Here is a 25,864-nt window from a genome sequence, read left to right as displayed (position 1 = left end):
ATTTCATAGAGAGCAGTGTCCTTCTTCCTGTAGTATAACAATATGATCAGAACTAAAGACTGACTTTCTACTTCCACCTAATCTTATGTCTAAGTTCAAGCATATATTAAAATCTCTCTTTCAGTCAGTTCTCCTTCCCAATGAACACTTACTGATTCTATAAGATGTGAACAAAAGCAGCCTGGGATATGGAAGAAAACCTGAGCCAGAAAAAGCACCCACTCTATTCAGATAGTTTCAGTAACTTAAAGCAGCGCTTTTCAAACTAATATGTATATGAACATCTGTGATCTTATTAACTGCAGATTCTGATTCAGCGGGTTTGGGGTAAGGCCTGACACACTGTGTTTCTAACAAGAGCCTACTTGTCAATGATGCTGCTACAACATTTTAGGTAGCAAGACTCTAAAAGATCTCTTTCATTATTATTACCCAACTGAGACTGACCTAACTAAGGAACTGCCTCATACTGTAGAATAGTAAGCTAAAGCAAGCACACATACACCATGACAAGCAAAATCCTTAAGTTAAAACACACACATTACTCAAGATTCCTAGGCAATATTTAGGGGCAGGCATAAGCCATTTTGGGGCTTCCCTGGTGGCTCAGATGGTAAAGAATCTGCCTGCAATGCAGGAGACCTGGGTTCAATCCCTGGGTTGGGAAGATAAGCTGGAGGAGGGCATGGCAACCTACCCCAATATTCTTGCCTGAAGAATCCCCATGGAAAGAGGAGCCTGGTGAGCTACAGTTCAGGGCTGCAAAGAGTCGGGACACGACTGAGCAACTTTCACTTCACTTCACTTCTACAAAGCTATTTTTAACATAACAACATTCCCTTTTTTCTTTTTTTCCCATGGGCCCTGTTAAGAAACTATCTGGCAGATCAGACTCTAACACAACTACATGGATTTTATGAAAATGGTTTCCTTTGGAAATTCAAGGGCCAACTCACACATATATATAAGAATAGCCTCTTCTTTGATAACTTAAACTACTTCCAAGCAAAATATGTTTGGTAGACATGACCACTGCCAATAGGGCTGTCAATACTGAGAAGATCAGCTTGCTAAATGACAAGATACAGGAGCAGAGGAAGTAATACATGGATGCTACCTTATCATTATGGAGAAGGATGAGACAGTGGTCTTAAAGTAACAGAGTAAGAGAAGTTCGTTGACATGGTTTCAGATTCTACACTGCAAATAGTCTCTTAAAAAACAAACGAACTGTCACTTGTTAAGTTCTGGCAAATTATCAAATAGCCACACAATTAACTTAAAAAGTCTATTAAAATACTCCTTTTTCCAACTAAATATCTGCATGAAGCCAGATTTACTTCATATGGCTCAACCAAATCACTTCACTGCATCAGGCTGAATGCAGAAGCAGACATGAGAAATAGTTTTCAGCCAGATGTTAGGCATAAAACAACGTCACTCTTCTTTTTTTTAACTGGAAAGAAGACTTTTATTTAAAAAAAAACCTTACTTTTAATTGGCTTATTTTAAAATTAACAAATGTTTTTAATGTTCTCAGTTTTGATTTTTGATCCTGTGATAGTGGTAACTGTAATCGACATAAACAAGCTCTTTGGTTTCTTCAATAACTTTTTTAACAGCTTTACTGAGATATAATTTGTATTTCTCCATACTTAAGAAAGCAAAAAGGTCCTTAAGAGCAAAATGTTTCAGAACCACTGATCCAGACTGTATTTAAAGCAAAGTTTAAAGGTCTCTCTGAAATAGACTGGAAAGAGTATGTTTCTGACCTGGAATATCCTGATTTTATTCTAGGGTTAACTGCTGAATCTGAAATTCAGTTTGAGGTCACATGGATGGGGGCAGTCTTACCTGCAGTTTTCTTTCCTGTTATCTGTGAGGAAATTCATCTGGGGTATGAATTTTCCTTATTAAATCTGAGTCTTTCTCCTCTTTCTCGGCTCCTGAAGTGTGTAACTTTACAAAAGGATGAGGTGTCATTATGATTTTATACACACACACACACACTTCATACATATATCAAATGTATAACACGATATGTAAGTGTATAACATGAAATCAAATGTATTTTATTCTTGTTATAAAAAAACTAAAATATAGGAATTTCAGAATTTCCTATAACATTGATTAGCAAAGCTGCAGCTCTGCACTGGTGCTTCTCCAACCCTAACTTAGGCCTCCACTTGTCCACTCTGATAAAAGTTAGGTCTGTGAATCACACACTTTATGCTTTACCCAATTAAATGTCTCCCCAAGACTCAATTAACTTGCTAAATGCTCTCTTCTGCTAGAGGACTAGCCAGGTGGCTGGTAACAAACCAAAGAGCTGTCATGAAACAATATTTTTTATTGTTTAAATTTAAGATTCTGATCACTGTTGTATTTGTGATATGAAGTAAAGACTATTAAGACCAACCACTAACTAATAGCGTCTTCCAAACAAGATTTCCCTACTGGCAATTCCCTTTCACAGCTCTCTGCCAGGAGAATTAAAGTGTAAATGGAGGCTAAAGACAAAGTGCCCTTGTCCATAAGTCACATTTTCACAGCTATGCAGCCAAAACAGAGTAAGAAAAAAACTGGATGCTAAAAACTGACATAAACTTGTATCACCCACAAACCTCACATGAAATTTAAGCTCATCTAAAAAGCTTTCCTGTTTTAACTGACTTGACAAATTGTTAAATTTGTGAACTACAAAAAATAGTTACAGAACACCATTTTAATATATCTTATGCATTGGGGTTCCAAATAAAAAAATCTGTAACAACAGACCTCAAAACTGTCAAACTACTAACTTTTAAAATATTAAAAGGTTAAAAAACACTGAGCTCTATTATATACAGGTCGAGTGTCATAAACTTAAAAAAATGGAGGAGGAAAACAGAATGATCAAGACATCCAGCCACTTTCTTCAAGATTTGGAAGTTACTCATGTAAGTTCCACAAAAGAACCCCCTTAATCTCTAAGGATCAAGGTTGTTTTATTTTTGTTCTATAAGTGAAAATACATAATCTTTAGGATGTCTTTACCTCACTGACTGCATCTGAATTATTACAAAAGAAATATTCTGTAATTTTAACTTTTATTCTATAAATGTAATTTTTAAAGAATGAAATATTGTTCCCTATATGGACTGAAGAAAGTGACGAGTTAGACAAAAATTCTATTACTCTAAGGAACACTTAAACAGGGACAAAAATTATAAACTTTGTTTAATTTTGTTATTGGTAATAAACTTTGGATAGAAATTAGCTTTCTAAGTAATTATCAAATTGTAGGTAAACGTAACTACACACAGGGAATTCTTTATCTAATCATACAACAAGGTAAGCTATTATTTCGTTAAATGATGCTCCTTTCATCCATAATAAAACTGCCACTCACTACTACAAAGATTACTCTGTCTACCCCATACCTGTAATCAAAGTATTAGAAATTAAAATTCAAAACAGTACAAAATATTTAAGATAATCTTTCATTTTTAATTCATTTTTAATTTTATTTTTAATTCAAATAAATTGATTTATTTAATTTTTCACAGAACTAAAACAAATAACTTCACAATTTGTATGGAAATACAAAAAACCTCGAATAGCCAAAGTAATCTTGAGAAAGAAGAACGGAACTGGAGGAATCAACCTGCCTGACTTCAGACTCTACTACAAAGCCACAGTCATCAAGACAGTGTGGTACTGGCACAAAGACAGAAATATAGATCAATGGAACAGAATTGAAAGCCCAGAGATAAATCCACGTACCTATGGACACCTTATCTTCGACAAAGGAGGCAAGTATATAAATGGAAAAAAGACAACCTCTTTAACAAGTGGTGCTGGGAAAACTGGTCAACCACTTGTAAAAGAATAAACTAGAACACCTTCTAACACCATACACAAAAATAAACTCAAAATGGATTAAAGATCTAAATGTAAGACCAGAAACTATAAAACTCCTAGAGGAGAACATAGGCAAAACACTCTCCGACATAAATCACAGCAGGATCCTCTATGACCCACCTCCCAGAATATTGGAAATAAAAGCAAAAATAAACAAATGGGACCTAATTAAACTTAAAAGCTTTTGCACAACAAAGGAAACTATAAGCAAGGTGAAAAGACAGCCCTCAGAATGGGAGAAAATAATAGCAAACGAAGCAACCAACAAAGGATTAATCTCAAAAATATACAAGCAGCTCCTGCAGCTCAATTCCAGAAAAATAAAAGACCCAATCAAATGGGCCAAAGACTTAACAGACATTTCTCCAAAGAAGACATACAGATGGCTAACAAACACATGAAAAGATGCTCAACATCACTCATTATCAGAGAAATGCAAATCAAAACCACAATGAGGTACCATTACACGCCAGTCAGGATGGCTGCTATCCAAAAGTCTACAAGCAATAAATGCTGGAGAGGGTGTGGAGAAAAGGGAACCCTCTTACACTGTTGGTGGGAATGCAAACTAGTACAGCCACTATGGAGAACAGTGTGGAGATTCCTTAAAAAAATGGAAATAGAACTGCCATATGACCCAGCAATCCCACTCCTGAGCATACACACTGAGGAAACCAGAACTGAAAGAGACACGTGCACCCCAATGTTCATCGCAGCACTGTTTATAATAGCCAGGACATGGAAGCAACCTAGATGCCCATCAGCAGACGAATGGATAAGGAAGCTGTGGTACATATACATAATGGAATATTACTCAGCCATTAAAAAGAATTCATTTGAATCAGTTCTAATGAGATGGATGAACCATTATACAGAGTGAAGTAAGCCAGAAAGATAAAGACCAATACAGTATACTAACGCATATATATGGAATTTAAAAAGATGGTAACAATAACCCAATATGCAAAACAGAAAAAGAGACACAGATGTACAGAACAGACTTTTGGACTCTGTGGGAGAAGGCGAGGGTGGGATGTTCTGAGAGAATAGCATTGAAACAAGTATATTATCAAGGGTGAAACAGACCACCAGCCCAGACTGGATGCATGAGACAAGTGCTCAGGGCTGGTGCACTGGGAAGACCCAGAGAAATGGGATGGGGAGGGAGGCGGGAGGGGGGATCGGGATGGGGAACACATGTAAATCCATGGCTGATTCATGTCAATGTATGGCAAAAACCACTACAATATTGTAAAGTAATTAGCCTCCAACTAATAAAAATAAATGGAAAAAAAACATACAAAATATTTAAGATAATCTTTTATTTTTAATTCAAATAAGTTGATTTTAATTAATTTACTTAATTAAAACAAAGACCATATTTTCGATTTTAGGCAAACTAAGGCATATATGGAGGAGATGGTAGTCCTTACTGATGTCTAACTCTTCCAGTTGCTGGTCAATCAATGACAATCCTGTATTTTTGAAAAGTATGAAGTTGTATGCCTGATGTTACACAACTTTAAGATATGACACATCTTTACTTCAGTTATTAACACCACTCCTCACTGCCTTTCATTGGAAGAGACTCATTTTGTGCCCTGCTCTTTATTCCAGGAATTGACAGAATTAAAAGCTAAAACTGAACCAGTTAAAAGTAATAGGTACTTCAAGCAAACTATGAACTGCCTGCCTATTACATTTTATGACTTTATCCTAAAGAAAAAGGAGACTATGAAACTTACTGTATCAAAATGTGTCTCACAAAAGTAAGGCTCTACTACGTTTAGATGACTTCCCGCTCCTTATCACCAGTGACCAAGTACTACTACATGCCCTGCGCTGCTTGCTGCATGCCCTGCGTTGTTCTGCTCACTTGTGTCAGACTGTATTTTTCCAAAGATGTCCACCCCATGCTCACACCTTCCCACATCCTCTTCTTACAGCATGGCATCAAGAAATGGGGGATTGAGCGGTGGGGTGTCTAGCCTATCTCCTCTGAATCTCAGCAAGCCTAACACTCTTGTAGAAGTGACAGTGCAGAACGTCCTAGGCTGGGTCATCAAAGGCAATCTAGCTCTTGGGACACAGCGTGGGAGCCCTGAACCACACTCACTTACCCAGTAGAGAAATCTGGCTCTCCTGAAGCCACGATGCTAAAGAGATCCCAGGAATAAAGTACACAGGGCTAGAGACGCCAGAGCCCCAGCTGTTCCAGCTCCAGCTCTTTTGAGTCTTCTCGGTCCAGGCCCCACACACACGGGACAGGTTTGTGAGCGAGCTTTCTGGGGACTAGTGTCCCCAGACTCTATGCTGCTCCAAGCTGACACCAAGCAGAGCAGGAATGATCTAATCATGTCAAGCTCTGCTCAGACAGGAGATTTGTAAGCAAAATAGTGTTTTAAAACCACTAAATGCTGGAGTTGCTTGTCATGCAGCCCTAGTAACTGGAACAATGCCTGATGTGTATTAACTCACGTAATGCTTACAACAACCACATGAGGTAATCACTATTTACTAATATTCAAGTATGAGTAGCCTCATCTTACAGATAAAAGAGGCTGAGCAAAAAGACTGAGCAGATAGAGACACAAAAATTATGTGACTTGTCCAAAGCACTAATGCCAAACAATGTTACATTTATATGAAGGAAAAATGTGTCAATTACTGATTTCAGAAATATTGAAATGTTGCCTATATTACACATCAAGATAAGGTGACAGTTTCAGCTGGTGTGTACCCACAGGAAACTATTTCTTTGCTTTTGTATCTCCAGTGCATACAAACACAAATATTTAGCATCTACATGTAATTTGCCTCATTTGAACAGATGGTTTTACTAACAAGATGATGTATTAAATTTGATTTCTACAAGTCAATTAGCTTCATAAAAAAATTAACTCAAGGGGGTACTCTTTTGCCCCCTTCTGATGCCTATGTCAGAAGCTTTCTCTATCTCCTTTATAATTTAATAAAACTTTATTACACAAAAGCTCTGAGCGATCCAGCCTCGTCTCTGGTCCCGGATTGAATTCATCTCCTCCAGAGGCCAAGAATCCTGCGTCTCATCGTTCAGCAACAACCTTTCATCTTGGGGGCTGGTCCGGGATCCTTCAGGACAAGATGGGCCTGATAATCTATGTGAGCCTACTTCTGCTGACTCCAGAAATCCCGAGTCTGCCGTTTGATCCTCAAGACAATGCCTTCCTGTCCTGGGCTCACTCCTATGCTGCATTCCACAATCGGTCTAACTGCTGGGTCTGCGGAGCACTCCCCTCTTCATCCGTGAAAGGCGTCCCATGGTGGACATCTGCACTTCAAGGAAAGGACTTTCTCCAAGTCTGCAAATACCTTCAACAATCGCATGTGAAGCCTCTTCTTAAACTGATGACATCTAACAACCTTAAGATGGACTGTAACTATGGACATAATGTGACTTTTCATTTTGATTTTAACTTGGTTTAATAACTATTTTGCCTTACATCTGTAACTGTATAATGGGGTTTTCTAACCATCTAAAAGCTTTTAATTTACAAATAGTTGTCCGAGCTCCTATGAGTCCACAGCCTCCTCCAACTATTACTTGGGGCCCCTGGATCAGACATCCTCACTATGAGGATTAGGAGAATATGTTGCCTCACCAATTTAGGGACAACGCCCCTTGTCAGCTCGGAAGCAGTTGTGGAATGAAAATGACGCCCCTTTTCCCTAGGCAACATAATTCTCCTAAAAGAAAAGGGGGGAATGAGAGAGTCATTTCCTAGGCAGGTTGCTAAGAAGTCTAGGGGTCCCCAAGGAGAGAGAGGTCTGGGATATTCAAGGAGGAAAAAAGGACAAACTTTTACTTTTTTTCCTCTACCTTCCTTAGGATTATAAAACAATAATGTATCCTGCCTGAGGACAGTCTTTGGATTAAACCCTCTGGCTAATTCTGTTATTTTAAAACATAAATTATGGGAGTAGGTCTGGTCTTTACAAGGATGTATCTTGCCTGAGGACAATCTTTGGATTAAACCTTCTGGCCAACTCTGTTATCTTAAAATGTAAATTATGGGAGTGGGTCTGGTGAGGTCTTTGCAGCCTCCAGACATTCTTTGGATTCATTGGAGAGTATATAACTCCATTGCTAACACTAGCAAACGGGTACTCTTTTGCCCCCTTCTGATGCCTATGTCAGAAGCTTTCTCTATCTCCTTTATACTTCAATAAAACTTTATTACACACACACAAAAAAAAATTAACTCAAGGTCAGTCATAGAAAGCAACACTATTCTCACATAGACCGTGTCCCAAACTTAGATCGTAGCCCACAGAACCAGATCATGAACCTAACAACATCAGTGTAAAATTCAACTCCAAAATACTTGCTCCAGGTACAAAGAAGTGGTCACTTTAGTTTTCACATATAAAAAACAAACAGTAGGTTATGAGATCAGTCTTAACCAGAATTAAGGAATATAGACCACATCTAATTTCTCTAAGACTGCTTGGTTTTGCCTTTCAAATTGCCATGGTCCTGTAGGCTTTCACAGCTTTAAACTCAGAAGCAATTTAGGGGGGAAAAAGTAAAGGTAAGTGCCTCGTTTATTTTACATGCTATACATGCTCAGGTCAAACTTCCCTAAGGTCTCTCCTCCTCACCTAAGGTGGAAGATCTGGTTGATCTGTATACGATGAGTCAGTCACCTATAAACCTCTTCTTCAGCTTGAACTACTAAACCTAGCTGGTGCCTTGCACACGGGAAATGCTCACATTTTAGTCACAAATTTAAGTAGGCGTTTTAAGGCAAGTAAAATATATGGCTTTGTCACACTGAGATAATCATAAAAATTAATTAGAGGCACACAAAATCATTGGCCAACACCAAGATATTATTATTACTATTATTACTGTAATTACAAGCTATTATCACTGTAATTTAAAAAGCTAAATGGATTTTTCTAATCAAGAAAAAGACTACTCTCTATCCCCACAATTATTTCTCTGAATAAAGACAAAAGATTTTTCCCCAAGATCCAGCAGTATTCACCAAATTGGCCAAAAGGGACTTTATGCAACGATGATGAAATATAGTTCATGGAAAACAAGACATTACATCTTGTATCACCACCATGCACTCTGCACATTATTTTCAATTGTTTCTCATCTCTAGTCTATTGCCCTTTAAGATTACTCCACCCACATTTTTCATCCAGCTTAAGACATCAGCAAGCAATTATCTTCAGAAAAACTGTAATACTAGAAACACTTTTAGTTCAATAAAATTATACTAACAGTTATCTTTTACCTTCTTAAAAAGGTTTCCAAAAAAATGTCTACACACAATGATATATTAAAAAATCTGCTATGAAAAACAACACTCATTTTAGACTAAAGCAATCACATATTCATTTTGTGTTTAGTGTTAAATCATGAAAATGATTTTATCAGATGATTTCAGCCTAAGAACGACTACAGTAGAGTTCAACACCTCAAAAGACATGTTTGAATGACTGCTAACAGCAAGTTAAATCACTAAAAAGTCTACTGCTCATTCATCCCACCCTCAGTACTTTAACAAGTATTTATAAAAAGTAATGACAAACATTTTAGAACTTAGAAATGAACTAGTTAGTGGGCTTCCCTGGTGGCTGAGTAATAAACAATCTACTGGCATGGGTGTGATGCCTGGTCTGGGAAGCAGGAGGCATGGGTGTGATGCCTGGTCTGGGAAGCAGGAGGCATGGGTGTGATGCCTGGTCTGGGAAGATCCCACACGCCGAGGAGCAGCGAAGCCCCTGCACCACACAGCCGAGCCTGTGCCCTAAAGCCGACACGCTGCACCCACCGACCCCGGTGCCACAGCTCCTGAAGCCACCGCAGTGAGGGGCCGTGCACCCCAACTGCAGAGCAGCTGCTGCCGCCTCAGCTACAGAGAAGCCAGCACCGCAATGAAAGCCCAGCACAGGCATAAACAAATAAAGCAGGACATAAAAGGGAAATGTTAAAAAAATGAAAAGAAAGAAATGAACTAGGAAGTGTATTTACTAAGAAATACTAATACCCATCTAAAATCTTTGTTTTCTCTAATTGGTTTAATACTTTATCTTTCTAGAAACTTGAAATATAAACCAAAACCAGAAAACAAGTCAAGGACTTTGCAAAGTGTTACAATTAAAGAAAAAATGTCAATAAAGACTCTATTCCCCTAAAAACCGAGTAACAACAACATTTCAAAAAAAATCAACTCGTGAAAAAAAATTAACTCCTGTATTTCATAGTCTTATAAGGAATCTAGGTTACAAAATCTAACTATACAATTACAAAGAGAGACTAAAGCCCAGAAATGTAAATGAGCTCAAGCACAGAAGACACTCTGCAAAAAAGACAGGATGAATATTAAAAGAGCCACCAACTTTTAGTTAAGCTTCCCTGGTCAAAGCTGTTAAAACAAGTCCTACAGGCAGTGTAACAGCTAAGACCCCACCCAGAGCCAGGACCGCCGGCCTGCTCCAGGGGCTGTGTGACTCTGGGCAGGATATAGCCTGTGTGTACTTTCTCACCTCACTGGTTATGTGGATGCAGTTATGAAAGAAACAACGTGAAGTTGCTCAGTCGTGTCAGACTCTTTGCGATCCCATGGACTGTAGCCTACCAGGCTCCTTGATCCATGGGATTTTCCAGGCAAGAGTACTGGAGTGGGTTGCCATTTCCTTCTCCAGGGGATCTTCCCGACCCAGGGACTGAACCCAGGTCTCCTGCATTGCAGGCAGACGCTTTACCATCTGAGCCACCAGGGAAGCTATGAACTTAATCACGGCTTCAGGGAACTATGTGGATGCAGTGAACTTCATCAAATCCTTTCAATAAGCTCAAGCCTCAGATTCTTAAGCAAACTAGACAATCAATAGTGGTTTTATTCTAAAACAGTGTGTCGATCTATTTTTTTTCTCCTGAGAAACAAAATATAAGTTTGGGAATCCTGCTTTTTTAGAACTATTCAAATAATCACAACTTTTTTCAAATACTGTTTTCGCTTATGCTATTAAAAGGAACTGAATATTCATTGGAAGGACCGATGCTGAAGCTCCAATACTTTGGCCACCTGATGCAAAGAGCCAACTCTTTGGAAAAGAACCTGATGCTGGGAAAGACTGAAGACAGGAGGAGAAGAGGACAAGAGGATGAGATGGTTGGATGGCATCACTGACTCGATGGACATGAGTCTGAGCAAGCTCTAGGAGTTGGTGATGGACAGGAAATCTGGCCTGAGTGCTGCAGTCCATGCAGTCGCAAAGAGTCAAACATGACTGAGTGACTGAACTGACTTGATTAAAAGGAACTGGGGGAAGACATAAGGTACAGAATGGTTCTTCTCCTTGTTTCCTGCAGCCACACTAATGACAGCAACAAAGAAGAAATATGTACACCCACAGCTGGGCTTCCCTGCTGGCTCAGCAGTAAAGAATCCACCTGCAGAGACGCAGGTTCGATCCCTTGGTGGGGAAGATCCCTTTAGGAAGGAAATGGCAACCCACTCCCATATTCTTGCCTGGGACACCCTGTGGACAAAGGAACCTGGCACACTATAGTCCATGGGGTCACAGAGTCACAAACGACTTAGCGACTAAACATCACCCACAATCAGCTGAATTCAACCAATTAATGAGTGACTTTACACAAAGAGTGTGACATGTGAGTATAGCATAGCTAAGTTCTGGAAGTATAAAGATAAATAGGACCTGATTTTAAAATATTATAGCCTAGAGAAGAAAACACAACTGGATACTTCAAAACAACACCATAAATATGAATTAGAATTATGGTGACTTTTGAACCCAGAAGAACCTAGAGTATCTTTGAGATCTTGGATACAGCAAAGACACACCTACAATATTCTGGGTTTGTCTAAAGGATAGGAAATACAGACACATAGAGGATATATTAACAGTTTCCTATTCTCAGGGAGCACACATTCTAGCAAGAGATGAACAGTAAATAATACTCCATTGTGATACGGCTAATGCAGAATTTGAAATGGACCATGAGTCTAACCAAGTATTGGGGATAGTTTGCCTGAGAAATTGTTCAAGGTAAGACCTAATCAAGACAAGAGTTATTATATTCATCTCCTGACTTCCATTTAGAGCACTTGCCAAACCATATCTGAGTTCCAAACCACTTTTTATTGTTTAGTCCAAAACCCTCGCTTCCAAGGAAAAGAGTCAAACTGAAGTTCAGAGAAATGAAATCAACTGCCAGATTTCCTGCAGGCAGTCTCTAGTAACGCCAGAGCTACAACACTGATTATTCTCACTGGAGTATTCTTTCCACATTTTACACAGGAGAAATGGGAGGATAAATGACAATATGAATTAATCACAGCCCTAGGCCCTTTACATATTCCATCTCACTTAATCATAACACTAAGATATGTCTCCTATTTGGAAAGGTAAGGAAACAACTTCTGAGAAGATAAATTATTAAGACCAAGGCTTTCTGACTTACGGATTCATGCTCTTTCACTACCCAATGTTCCTTTCATTGTTTCAGTGATAGATGTGTCTAGAAAAGTACAGTTAAGGTATTGTTCCAATAAAATCCTCAAGGAAAAAAACTTTTTACTCAGAAATAGTAACACTATTTCTCTTATTCATCACTCAAGAGATTAGGTTTTCTTTCCTTTAATTCAGTTTCCCAAGTGTGACTTTTTCCCCAACTTGACCCCCGCTCAAATTCTCTTCACTTCACACCTGTACTATTCCTTCTACCTCCTAATTGGTCTCCCAGCTCCCAAGCTTTCTTTCTCTATCTTTGCCACGTGTGATTAATTTTCCTGTAACACAAAGTTTCATCATTAGTCCAAAATACATTTTAAAATACCTACAATAAGTGTTAGGCACTGTGCAGGTAATGCAGCTAGAGCAGTGATCAGAACAGACGCGGTTCCCTTCTCAAGGAGCGCACACTCTCACAAGAGCGATGGGCAGTAAACCATCGCTCAGGCTGTGAGAAGGGCAATGCAGAACTTGGAGAGCTAGCACTATGAATCTAACAAAGAATCAGGGAGAGGGAGAAGTAAAAACCTGGTCACTGCTAGGAGTTACAAAAACAGAAGTCGGGGAGAGCCAAAGAAACCAATTCACCAACCTACAGTGGGAAAGCTGGGCACACCTGTGTTGGCACAAAAGGCCACACTTGTCCCGTTGACTACTTCCCAGTTTTCAATGTGGAACCTCTTGTCTCGGCAGGAAGTTTCCTGAATATGCTAGGCCTTTCCTTCCTATGTTTCATTTCAGCTTTCTAGAAATTTCCTTTTCATCACTCAACTAACCCTAAAATCCAGTCCCTTTCTCCCATCAAAACTTTAGTTATCGACTATCATACTCTACAGTTCTGGCTTTTTTCTTTTAAATATCACCATTTTATTTATTTATTTTTGGTTGCCCTGGGTCTCTGTTGCTGCGCAAGGGCTTTCTCTAGTCCCAGCGAGCGGAAGCTACTCTTCCTTGTGGTGAATGGGCTTAGTTGCTCTGCAGCATGTGGTATCTTCCCAGACCAGGTATCAAACCTGTGTCCCCTGCACTGGCAGGCACATTCTTCACCACTGTACCACCAGGGAAGCCCTCTACAGCTTTAACTTTGTATACTGTGTCACAAACAATTTCGTCTTTTTAGTCTCTTTAAAAACTAACCAAATGGGAAGACAACACATGTATATTTCTTATCACTAAACAGGGTTCAATGCCAACCATCAGTCAACGCTCCACAAAGATTTTTTAAGCATCCAAACATCCACCTGATCTCCTATCCAGGCCCAAAACTGTTCAGTTAGTTCTAAGGTCAATGTCATTATTATTTCCACAAGTGTATACTATCAGTCACAAAAATGAACTCAACCTGTGGTAAAATTAACTGCAAACCCATTACCATTACTAGAAAACATATCTGAAAACCTTTTAGTAATAGATCAACAGTGTTACATATTAAAAAACTATTAAAAATGGAAGGCATTAAGAAGCCTTTTAGGTCAACCATATATATTGTCATGGTCAATAATTTAGGTCAACCAATCATAAATGATTAAGATGCAGATTTTGTAATAAAATCTTTTGATATGGCATATCCTTTTGCAAGTTTCTGAAGCGTTCATTTACAGATAACATGCCACACATTTAACAGCTTGTTTAGTACTTTTGGGGGCTTCCCACGTGGCTCAATGATAGAATGCACCTGCCAATACAAGAGAAGACACAAGTTCCATCCCTGGGTCGGGAAGATCTCCTGGAGGAGGAAATGGCAACCCACTCCAGTATTCTTGCCTGAAATATTCCAAGGACAGAGGAGCCATAGGGCTGCAAAAAGTCTGACATGACTGAGCACTGCGCATAATTAGGTATGGCTTCCTAGGCGGCTCAGTGGTTAAAAAAAAAAAAAAAAATCCACCTTAGATGCGGGTTTGATCCCTGGCTGGGAAAGATCCCCAGGAGAAGGAAATGGCAACACACTCCAGTCTTCTTGCCTGGAAAATCCCATGGAGAGAGGAGCCTGGCAAGCTACAGTCCATGGGGTTGCAAAGAGTCGGACACGACTGATCAACTAAACAACAGCATGGTACTTTTTGGCATTTCAGATCTTAAACTGCTTCAACAAGAGACCAATGTTAGCTTAGCTAAAATTGGCTCAAACGCACAGTCCGTCCCCCGCCCATGAGGTCAAGTGCTTTGTTTCAGTCACTGCCGTGTGTACCCAACACCTAGAATAGTACCCACATAATGGGGCTTCTGCCTACATCTGTGGACTAAATACCTACCTATCACGTAATAAATGCTTAGTAAAGTGTGTGCCAAATACAGTACATGTAATCCCCACAACCACCTGACAGGAAAGGAACTATTAATATCCCTCTTCTGCAGATAAGAAACCTGAATAACCTAAATGACTGTCCCACGGTCACCCCGCTTCAGTGACAGCCAGAATTCAAATCCAAGCGTTCTGACTCATGGTGTACTCTTAACCACATCTCTCGCTATCCTTCTCTCATTAACTTCAAATTTTCCATTTGTCCATTTGCCTGTGATAAAACGTTGGGCATTTTTCTACTATAAATGCTTCTAAACAGTGGTTAAAATAAAAACAAAAAAGCCCAAATGCCTATCCATTTTGGATTTTCCTATCAACTTATATTGTAAATATGCTCTTTACAGAAATTTACAGAGTTTCCAATCATTTAAAAAGTATTTATTAGGCACCTCTGGATTGCCTCTATCTAAACTGACAGTTCTTAGCTTAGACCAGACACTTCTGAGACTGATAAAAACTAGTGACATCTTCTCAGAGAAACATCCACATAAAATTTTCCATTCAATCTCACTGACCTTACTAGAGTATGCCCCCAGAGAAAAGCTGGCCTTAAATCACTATACCAAACACAATAATCCAACCAAAGGCATCAATTCCTGGCCCTCACTTTATAGTCTTTCTTATACAAATTCTACTGCTGGTATTTCAGTTTAATTCTAATAACTGAGTACGCACTGTAAGCACGTACTGTTAGATACTACAAAGATGGAAATGAGCTAAACTGTCCCTGCTCTCAAAACTACCATGTTACAACAAAAAGGATGAAGCAAAGCATCCAAATAAGAGGTCTTCTTCACAACAGTCGACAGGGCTCCTTAATAGAAACTCATGTAAACCTTAAGGAATTAAGGGTCAAAGATGTTAGCAAGACTAAGATTTGAATCTTATCCTTTGCCTCTTGATTACAGGCTCTTCAGGTTGCAATATTCTACATCCTCCCATCTATATAGAACAGAGCCACAAACTGGGAGGAAAAAGCAGAGAAGAAATACAAATATGGTACTAAAAGCAATACCATATATCCTTTTAATTAAAAGACCACATTTACTTTTAATTAAAAGGAAGACCATATTTCCTTTTAATTAAAAGGAAGAAGGAATTAGTATCAAGTTTAAAAGGACCTGGAAAGAATTTGTCATGGTATTTTGATGGGTTTTGAAAGGCTGTCTCCATCAACAAAAATTTGAAGCAATTATTTTGTATCATAGTATGAATAAAAAGAAAAGTGGGGGAAATGTTATCTGCTAAGTAAAGATGTATGAAGAAAATATGAGCAGGTACATTTAGGTCATAAAATCCTTGGCTCTCTTTCTCTCAGAAGACTTGCTCTGAGGAAGCTAGTTGCTAGGTCCTAAGAACACACAAGTAGCCTTATAGAGATACTGACTTGGTGAGTAACAGAGGCCTCCTGCCAAAAGCTATGTAAGTGAGACGGTTTCCAGCCCCAGTCAAGCCTTCAGATGACTGCAGTGCTGGCCAACACTTTCGCTACAATAGGAGACTGAGCCAGAAACACCCAGCTAAGTAGCTCCATTCTTGACTTTTATAAACCACAAGTGATAATAAATGTTTGTTTCTTTAAGTTGCTAAATTTGGAGCATATTTGTTAGACAGCAATAAATAGCTAACACAATAGTCAAGGTGTGAAATCGCTAACTTTGTTTGGCATCAAAGTTTGTGCTAATTAAAAGTTTCAGAGCAATATGCAAGATGGTTGAGAGGGAAGCATTTTGTCTATCTCTCACCATATCCAATGGAGTCCTTCCTGCACATGGTAAATACCTAAGCTTGCTAACAAACTAGCATACACACAAGATTTCCTAACTGACCCAATGAAATAGCCTCAAAGTTTCTTAAAAGTAAAATGGTTCCCTTGAATCTTTTCATATAAGTTCAATCCTGAAAGCTGTAGCTCTATTGTTGTTTACTTTTTAAGCACAGAGTCATACCTTCCTTAACTGAGAATTACAATACATAATCAATGAAAACTGAGACTTGTTAGCAGCTCTTCTCTGAATTTAGTCAAAACTAAAAGGTAGCTTAAAAGTGGTTCCGGACAGACTATGAGCAGCTGCTTCAGAGTTGAAAGTGAGCAAAATACTTTTCTCAGTATTTGACTGCCTCATCCATACAGAGCCTTAATAATCTTGATGATAACCTCAGCATGAAGCCTTCTAGTATTAATCCAATTTAAAAGTTTAGCCTCCATACTAGAAAAAAATCTTCCCAATACTGGGAACGTGGACAACATAACCCTGTTTTCCCAGTGTCAAAACGATCTTAATTATACCTCAAAATCTGCAACCCATAAGGCTGGGAATCCAAATGTTAATTCTCAAAACAGTAAGGGCCTGTAGTCTATGCTGATCATTAAGCTTCACACTAAATGCAGTTCCCTATCACTCTATCCTTACAAATGCACCCATCCCTTGACATCTGACTTTACCTAGAAAGGCTGATAAAAGCGGCTTTTTCAAAATAAGTCATACCTTATATTCTAGCTGGGGAGGAAAAACCATAATACAGAAGAGAGAAAAATAACCACAAAATACAGGCTGTTATTATCAATTCACTTATACAGACAAGCAACTAAAAATATTTTCATGTATAATCTGATTCAATAGCTAAAACTAACTTTTACACTAAAAAAAATTTCACAGGCATTTTAAGTTCTAAAATTCTACTTAAAAGTCAACTTAGGCTCTGAAATTAACTTAAAAGGTGGTAACTTTTTAAAAAGTACTTAAGCTTAGATTCAAAGTAAAATAAAAGCTAGTTTTTAGTGGCCTCACACAGCTAAATATTCTCCCCAAAGAAAATTCCATTATCTTTATAACCGAGTTAAGAGTAAACTATCTATCAACTTTAAGGTTTCCTAATCTTACCAAAATAAACATCAGTACACTTAACGCTGGTTCTGAATAACTTTCTCCTGGGGAAAACAATGTTTTTTGTACCGTGTGACTTAATCACTTTATAAATTAATCATTTTCACAACACTTCAAATATGTGTTGTAAACTGACTCCTTGGATCACAAGCTTTATATCCAGATCTTTATAGTTAGTTCTTTCTTCAAAAGAAGCACTTAAAAGTTAAAAATATTTAAGATATTTCAACAAGTTCTAAAGAATGTTACATAAACTCAAAAGTATAATCTTATTTCAAAGTGAAAGCTCAACAGACATTCTAACAAAAATGAGTAAATTCTAATAATAATAAAATCTTTGCAACAGGAATGCCTCATGTTTTTAAAAAGCACTTTAAAACCACGATATCCTTCCATCAGTTACAAATATAAAGACTTCCTACCATGAAATCAATCTATAAAATCCACAGATTGATGTAATCTGCATGGCAGTTTATAAGAATTATAAATCCTTTGCAAACTTAAAATAACTCTCAAAAAAAAGAAACTGAAAGGCAAAGGAGGGGGCATTTCACAGTTAATATTATGAAGATCACAACCAGTTTCACTAATAATATAAGGTTTTTTCACACAAGTGATAAATTCATTACCCTCTAATGGTAAAAAGATTCCAGCATCTTGTAGTCTCTAATATTTAAGCATCCAGAAAAGCAAGTATGCCTTTTTATCAAATTTTAACCTTATTTGGACTTGTGGCACCAGTATCTTATTCCTTACTCTGAAATGAGGTAAGAATTACACATTCAAGTGAGTATCTAATAAAAATTACGTCAAAACTCCACTTGCTGAAGTATTACTGGACCAACTATTCATAGTCTCCTAAAATGACACAGTAGATAGACATTACATTTAAAAAACGAAAAAACCAAAAACCTGGCACGTACTGCTCGTAGCTTATTTAAAGAGAATAATTCTAACTCTGGTGAAGTGGAACTAGCAAGGGACTTGAGAACCTTTGTTCAGATCCAGCTCCACCACTTCCATTCCATAGTTACTGTTTTGAGTAAGACACTTAACTTGCTTCTTCTCTGTTTAAGTCCTGCACCAGAGTTGTGAAAACGAAATGATTGGCACATTTAAATCCTGCAGTACTACTAGGCAAGTATGTGTGTTTACGTGTATATGCTAGGTAAACGGAACAACTGTGGAAGACGCTGAATTGTATGAACTAACGTCAACTTTTAAATATCTACTGGTACCAATGAAGGCGTATACAGTAAAACGACAAATAACACATGCTTCGTTAGGCAGTTCACATCAATTATTAATTTTCTTAAAGACATTCTCCTTCCTATCCTGCCTACATAGTTCAGGACAATTTTTTTTAAAGGTTTGCAGTCTTATTTTACCCCATTCAAGGTTATTTCCTTAGATATTAAAATAAATGTCATATAGAATTTGATGCTGTATTTTCAAAATATTTAGGGCTGTGAATTCCTCATAATACTAAATATAAGCCAATGTGTTCATTTTTATCAGTTAACAATCGAATTCCTAGAATTTCAGAATACTTAAACTTTCAAATCCAAGCCAACATCGATTGTTAAAATTCTACTGCTCATCCAAACATTAGCAGACGGTCAAAATAATTGCTATTACACTTTAGATGCAATACAATACGCATGACGTGGTTCTGTTCTATCAAAATAAAATACATTAACAACCAATCAGTTAAAATATGAAATCTTCCGGAGATGAAAAGTAATGACAATAACATCTGAAACATAACAATGAATATTTTAAAGCCCCAGAAAATGAAGCGCATTATTGTTAGTCTCCACATTCTTTCTAAAAAGCTTTAGAAAACTACTACTAATCCCTTCAGAAATCTCGCCAAAACATGACTTTAAATATTATCATCTAAAATCACGACTCACGTTGAACCATTAGTGTACACAGATTTTAAAACGCATACTAACATGTTGTACCTTAAGACTGCATTTGGTTACCATTCCAACTCTCTTCGGCTCGGTAAAGTTACCTTAAACGACACCAACTCATTATTCTCTTACACAACGATGTGTACAGTTTGAGAACTTTCTCCCCAGTTTGACCACCAACCAAATAAAGAGAAGTTATTAAAATCATTTTGGAGACCAGGTTAATGACCACACATGAGGAATTCTGGAAGCGCTAGTCAAATAGCAAAGAACAGTCTTTTTTCTTTTTGAAGTAAAAGAAAGTGATGGTTGGGGTCCCCCTCCCTGAACAAGGAAGTTCTCTTACATCCAGGCGAGACCAGCCATGTTGGAAAACACTTGTCAGTTACAGTTGTGACAAGTCTTAGCCAACACCGCCCGGGGAAGCTAACCTTGTGTACCGAGGTGTGTACATCAAGGCCCTCTTCGGCTCCGCCGGAGGTTCTGGGCCTACTTTGGGGATGGTTTCCGAGTTGGAGCCGTCCTTCGGTCCGAACGGAGTGCAGAGCCGAGGGGGAAAGAGGGCGGGGAAAGGAGAGTTGGGGGGAAAAGGGTTTTGAAGAGTTGGAAGCCGCTATCCGCAGCGAGAGGGGCGCGGCGGCCGGGAGAGGTTTCCGAGTTGAGAGCCGGGGGGGTGGGGGGGAGGGGCCGAGGATTCGGGGAACAGGGGGGGACTCTCGGCAGAAAAGTCCCCCTCGGAGGGGCCCAGGAGCGCCAGAGGAGGAAGGGAAGCGGGGGAACGCTTCGGGGCACTGACCTGTCCTCCGAGTCCATGCGGCTCAGGGGTTCCCCATCCGACGACATCTCCAAGCTGCCTCGCCGGCCCCCGGAGGTCGCGCTGCTTCCGCCTCCCCCGGTCCCGTAGCCCTCGTCGCCGCCGCTGGAGACGACGCTGCTGCTGCTGCTGCCGCCCCCGCCGCCGCCCTGGCTGCCCCGCGGTCCCTTGGGCTCCTCCAGGCCCTCCTTGCCGTCCCCATCCCCGCTGCTGCTGCTGGCGGCGCCGGGGCTCAGCGAGCGCGTCTCGTCGCTGCTGCTCCCGCCGCTGCTGCTGCCCACCAGGCTCTCGGCGCTGCTCTCCTCCTCGCCCCCGCCGCTGCTGCTCTCGTCCTCCTCCTCCTCCTCGTCGTCGTCCTCCTCCTCGTCCTCGTCCTCCCCGGCCTGGCTGGCGCTCTCGGGGCTCGGCTCCGACATCGTCTCCGCCTCGCCGCCCCCCACTCCGCCGCCGCCCCCACCGCCGTTCAGCAGCAGCGCCGCCACCGCCTCGGCCTCCGCCTCCTCCTCCTCTTCTTCCTCCTCCTCCTCCTCGGGGGGCTCAGCCCGGCCCCGCGCCGCCGACCCGGGGCTGCCGGGGGGCAGAGGGCTCAGGCGGGAGAGCTCCTCCAGGTCGGCCATGTCGGTGAGAGCGGCGGCCATGGCGGCGCCTGCTCCTCCTCCTCCTCCGGCTCCTCCGCCTCCCCGCCGCCGCCGCCGCCTCCCTCTCTGGACTCTCGCTCCTTCGCCCCCCTCCCAAACGCCCCAAACTCGGCCGACGCCGCGGCAGAGCGGGAGGAGGGCCCGCGAGCTGCGTCAGCCTGCACACGCGCTACGGAACCCGCGCGGGGACAGGCGCGCCACTGCGCGCACTCACGCGGAGACGGCTGCGCGCCTGCGCGGCGGCACGCGGTGGCACCTCCCCTCGGCCGCGGGCTCCGCGCCCGCGCCCCCGGCCGCGCCCCCTCTGGGCCCCCGCCCCGACCCGCCGGGACTCAGAGTTTCCGCGGGGCCTGCCCACGCCTTCCCCAGCCGCGCGGCGGGCGGAACACGCGGAACGAAAAGCTGAGCGCCGGACGGCGATTCTAACAGCCCCCGCCCCGAGGGCTCACGATCGAGTCATTCATTCCGGGGGTGTTTGGGGAGCGTTCCCGGCGCACGGGCGCTGAGCCAAGAATCGAACAAGTCCCTGGGCTCTAGAGAGCTGACAGTCTAAGAGCAGAGGGGAGGAAAAAGTAAAAATAAATAATACAGTGCTAGGTACTGAATCCATACGCGCGACGCAGAGCCACAGGTTTTTATCTAACCTACGTTCGAATACCCCGAAGACGGGTTAAATCACAGTCTGAGAGCAAACATCTGTGTGCAAGATCTTCAAACTTTTTAGCTCTTGAGCTCTCTGAAACGATTTTGTGCATCTTCGTACATCCACATGTTTAAAGTGACATCCACATTTTTTCCCAGCCTCATATTTTATGACTGTCACACTTTTTTAAATATAGTCAACCAATGAATCCTAAATTCCATACGGATTTAATACCCACCAATATCTTTTAAAATACAGTCTCGTTTATACTTGGGCAATTTCCATTCTTTATCCTCTGGAGCTCATTTACATTTTACATTTCCTCCAGAATTTTATCCTCATATTTTATATTTGAACTGTTTTATTGATCATCATATATTTCCCGTACACATCTTACATACACAAAAAATGTGTATCGAAATTGAAATTCAAGGATTGTTTCTAAATCTCCTGAGAGATTTCCCCACGGGGAAGGCATGGGCAGGCCCCACGTAAACACTCTTAAGACTTATTTCAACTGATCAAAACAAATATATTTCAAATATTTACAAATAGATATTAAACCCAAAAGTTGGAATTTTGTTGGCAATGCATCTTACAGAGATGGAATTAAATACTTTTTTCAAAGCTAGATTATTTATCAGTGGACGAGTATTTCTAGAATGAAAATGAGATGCTTCCATTCAGTTACAAGCTTTTAATTCCTTGGATGTAAGCGCTGAAAAAACTTGTTCACATAAATAAGTACATGAGAATGAATGAAGTTTTGTCAGAGCAATGCAATTCGATTCTTTGAACTCTTTCCAAATTATATGTCCCCCGAAAAAACACATAAAGATCTAACAAGGAAAAAATACTTTTAATGATCTACCCGTTGACAACTCTGACTAAGTTCTTTCAACCTTGTTGAAAGCAAGTAACTGAACACCACCTGACTTGTAAAAAGATGTGTTACTCATTCTCATTCACCACTCAATTGTTCCTTTTTCTGGTGTCCTGGAGGATTTTGCATACCCTGCTAGGTAGGTTAGGAAGACGGGTGAGGCAGAGTTATGCCTTTCTTTTGTAAAGTAGGGAAGGGTCACTTAGGATAAGGGACGCTGGAAAGGAGTCCACCTTACACCTAATCCCAAGGCACATTTTCAGGCAGGTCAATTCTAGGTGTAAGAGAAGGGAGAATCGGGGAACTGATTGTCTTAAAACAGGCTCTGCGCTCAAACACATCTTAGAAAGTCTTCATACATCATGAATACCCCAGCATTGTGTCTACAGTCTTAGGCCTTTGGATAGCTTTATGTGTTCCATATGTTGCCTCAAAAGAAAGTAAAAATAAAAATAATAAATAATAGCATGGGGCATTATGGCTCACAGATACCTTCAAAACACTCATACAAGGCTAACCACAAACATTTCAACCTCAAAGCCACTCTTTGAGATTGACTGGGAAAGTATTTTCATCCTCCTGTGTTGTCAATTAAAAACTCTCACAGTTTAACTGAAAAGTGTGTATTAAGTGTATGTGCCAAGCACTGTATTAAGCCCTAGAGATTTTGGCTGAGTTTGGCCAACTTATTGAAGGAAAACATCATGAAGAATGTAGGATCTGAACAGTTGTGTACGTAACATACACTACATTTACGATGGAGCCAGATCTTAAAGGTTGAATAGACTAGAAATCTGTGTGAGGGGGAATTCTAGGACTGAGACATTGGAAAAGCATAAAAATGTAATTTGTGACTGTTAACCATGAGAAAATGAAGCTACAAAAGTGAAAAAGACTTCAAGATGAGATCACAGAAAACCTTGAATAAAAAGGTTGACTTTGAAAGATGACAGTGTGTATGTATATATATATATGTGTGTCTATTTAGAAAAATTTTTAAAGGTGTGATATGATTAAAGTTATGTTGTAAGGTTATCTAATGTTACAGGTGATATGGAGAAAAACGTGAAAGGAAGGAGAGGTGCTTGGCAATTAGATATGTGGAAATGGCAGGTATCAAATCCACAAGTGAATGCTCTGACTGCAGTATTTATACTTGAAGACAAAAACAAGCTATCTTAGAACTGGCTTTCTGGAAAAAAGAAAACAAGTCTGTTTCCGATCACTGGAGTGTTTTTTTTAAATTGCAAATTTTTTGAAAAATTGAAAGAATTGGATAATAATAAACACTTGTACACCTGCTTGCCTCTGTGTGTGTGTGTGTGTGTGCGCGCGCGTGTGTTACTTGCTCAGTTGTGTCCAGCTCTTAGCCCACCAGGCCCTGTCCATGGGATTCTCCAGGCAAGAATACTGGAGTGGGTAGCCATTCCCTTCTCCAGGGGTCTTCCTGACCCAGGGATCAAACCTTGGTCTCCTGCATTGCAGGCAGATTCTTTACCATCTGAGCCAGCAGGGAGGCCCATGAACCTGCCAACATTCATCAATCAATAATATTTTGCCACCTTTGTGCAGTCTGTGTCCCTCTGTCTCTGTTTCTTTCTCTCTTTTGGTTTAACTGCAGATTAATTACTCTGCAAGCATCTCCTTAGAACGGGGTCACAATGTCACTGAGGCATTCATGAAGTGTTTGGCCAGAGGCAGTCCTCTGGGTAATAGAATTTTTTCAGTTGGCTTCAGGTGAGAGGCTGGAGGAAATGAAAACACCATGGTCTGTAGACCAGTGCCCGTCCACTCCCTGGTCCTTACCAGCCTGCAGCTAGCTACAGGAAATTAGCTTCAGGAAACTTTTTCTGAATATTTATTTGTGTTTATTTATTTATTTGGCTGCATTGGGTCTTAGCTGGGACACATGGGCTCTTTAGTTGTAGCATATGGGATCTAGTTCCCTCACCAGGGACTGAACATCAGGAGTGCCGAGTCTTAGCCACTGAACCACCAGGGAAGTCCCAGGGAACTTCTGTAACAACTTGGCAGAGTAACTTTATATCTGCCAAACCTAATCATCAAAAAGAGGCTTTTATTTTTTATTATGTCATCAGTTTATTTTTATCTTCTTAATCTGGTAATTTTTCAAGAGCATCAGTCCCCTGGAAAGTAAAACACTGCCCTTCATAGACTGAGACTCACTGCTGTGTATTTCCCACCTTCCTGCCTGGAGACTGTGATTCTACCTGTAATTATGTTACCCAATAACACACCATTGCGTAAGAGCTATTTGATTAGGAATAGTATTCAAACTCATCAACCACAGTACTAATGGGGTCAAATTAACGACGATAACTTGAATTTCACTGGCACTCCCACCTACCAAGCGTACTAACATAGGCAGCTCACCCCCAGTTTTCTGGGAGCCCCTGGGGTGGGGGAATCTCTCCTCTGCTCACACCCTGCTAGCCCAACGGCTCCCTCCCCAGTTCTGCTCCTTCAGGAACTGCAGATTCCTATTGAAACAAGAGGGAACGGGAGCAAGGCACAACTTTTGAAAGAATGACATAGCCCGAGGGCACAACATAAACTGATTAGAACCAAACGGGTTCAAGATGGCAGACAAGTCAACTTGGACTAGACCTTGATCTTCAATCAGCAAGCTAAATGACATACCAAGAGGTGCCAGGGCAGTTCCAAGGCACTGTCAAAAAACCAAAAAGTGGGCAGCGGCCCAATTCCTGGAAATCTCCACCCCTTCCCCCAAATAGTTCAAATAATCCTCCTACTCATTAGCCTATGAAATTCACCCAGCCCGCAAAAACTAACCACTTCCCCACACCACACTCACCCTCTGAGATGGCCCATACTCTATCTGCAGAGTGTGTTTCTCTCTGAATAAATCCAGTTCTTACCCAACACTTTGTCTCTCACTGAATTCTTTCTGCGATGAGACATCAAGAACCTAAGCTTCATTAGGTCCTAAAACCAGATCTATGATCTCAGTTGGAAGACCATGAGTCTTGGCTGGGTTTGAGTCCCAGCCACATGGGTTTAAGTCACAGGCAGGGTTTTGACTGGGTTCGAGTCCTGGCCACGTGGATTTGAGTCTCCAGCTAGGCTTTTGGCCGGGTTTGAGTCCCAGCACATGGGTTCAAGTCCCAGTCTGAGGTAAACGGTTTTATTACCTGGACCTATAATACAAGCAAAACAGCCAAAGCCACGGTGTAGCCTGAAGAAATGGAGATCACTGTGTTGACCTCTTTTAGGGGAACCCTGGAGCAGACTGCTTGGCCCACACAGTTTTCAATGAAACAGTTCTTTATGTTTTTACTCAGAGATCTGTCT

General features: G+C 40.7%; 1 protein-coding gene across 2 annotated transcripts in view; it reads right to left on the bottom strand.

The window, feature by feature from the left end:
- AEBP2 (AE binding protein 2) overlaps window positions 1–21,228 on the bottom strand; it is a 67,092-nt gene extending 45,864 nt beyond the window's left edge. The window contains exon 1 of one of the 2 annotated variants that reach the window (XM_043881089.1): window positions 20,350–21,228. In XM_043881089.1, the coding sequence (XP_043737024.1) occupies window positions 20,350–21,005 (656 nt within the window). In that variant the 5' untranslated portion in view covers window positions 21,006–21,228. Of the gene's footprint in view, window positions 1–19,984; window positions 20,129–20,349 lie in introns of those variants that run through there. The other variant, XM_043881090.1, reaches the window with a different exon arrangement.
- Window positions 21,229–25,864: the final 4,636 nt, after the last annotated feature.

This window comes from Cervus elaphus, chromosome 22 (genome assembly GCF_910594005.1).
Source record: "Cervus elaphus chromosome 22, mCerEla1.1, whole genome shotgun sequence".
In the NCBI taxonomy this organism is placed as follows: Eukaryota; Metazoa; Chordata; class Mammalia; order Artiodactyla; family Cervidae; genus Cervus; species Cervus elaphus.
The sequence above is the reverse complement of the archived record's forward strand: the minus strand, read 5'-3'. Positions and strand labels throughout refer to the sequence as shown.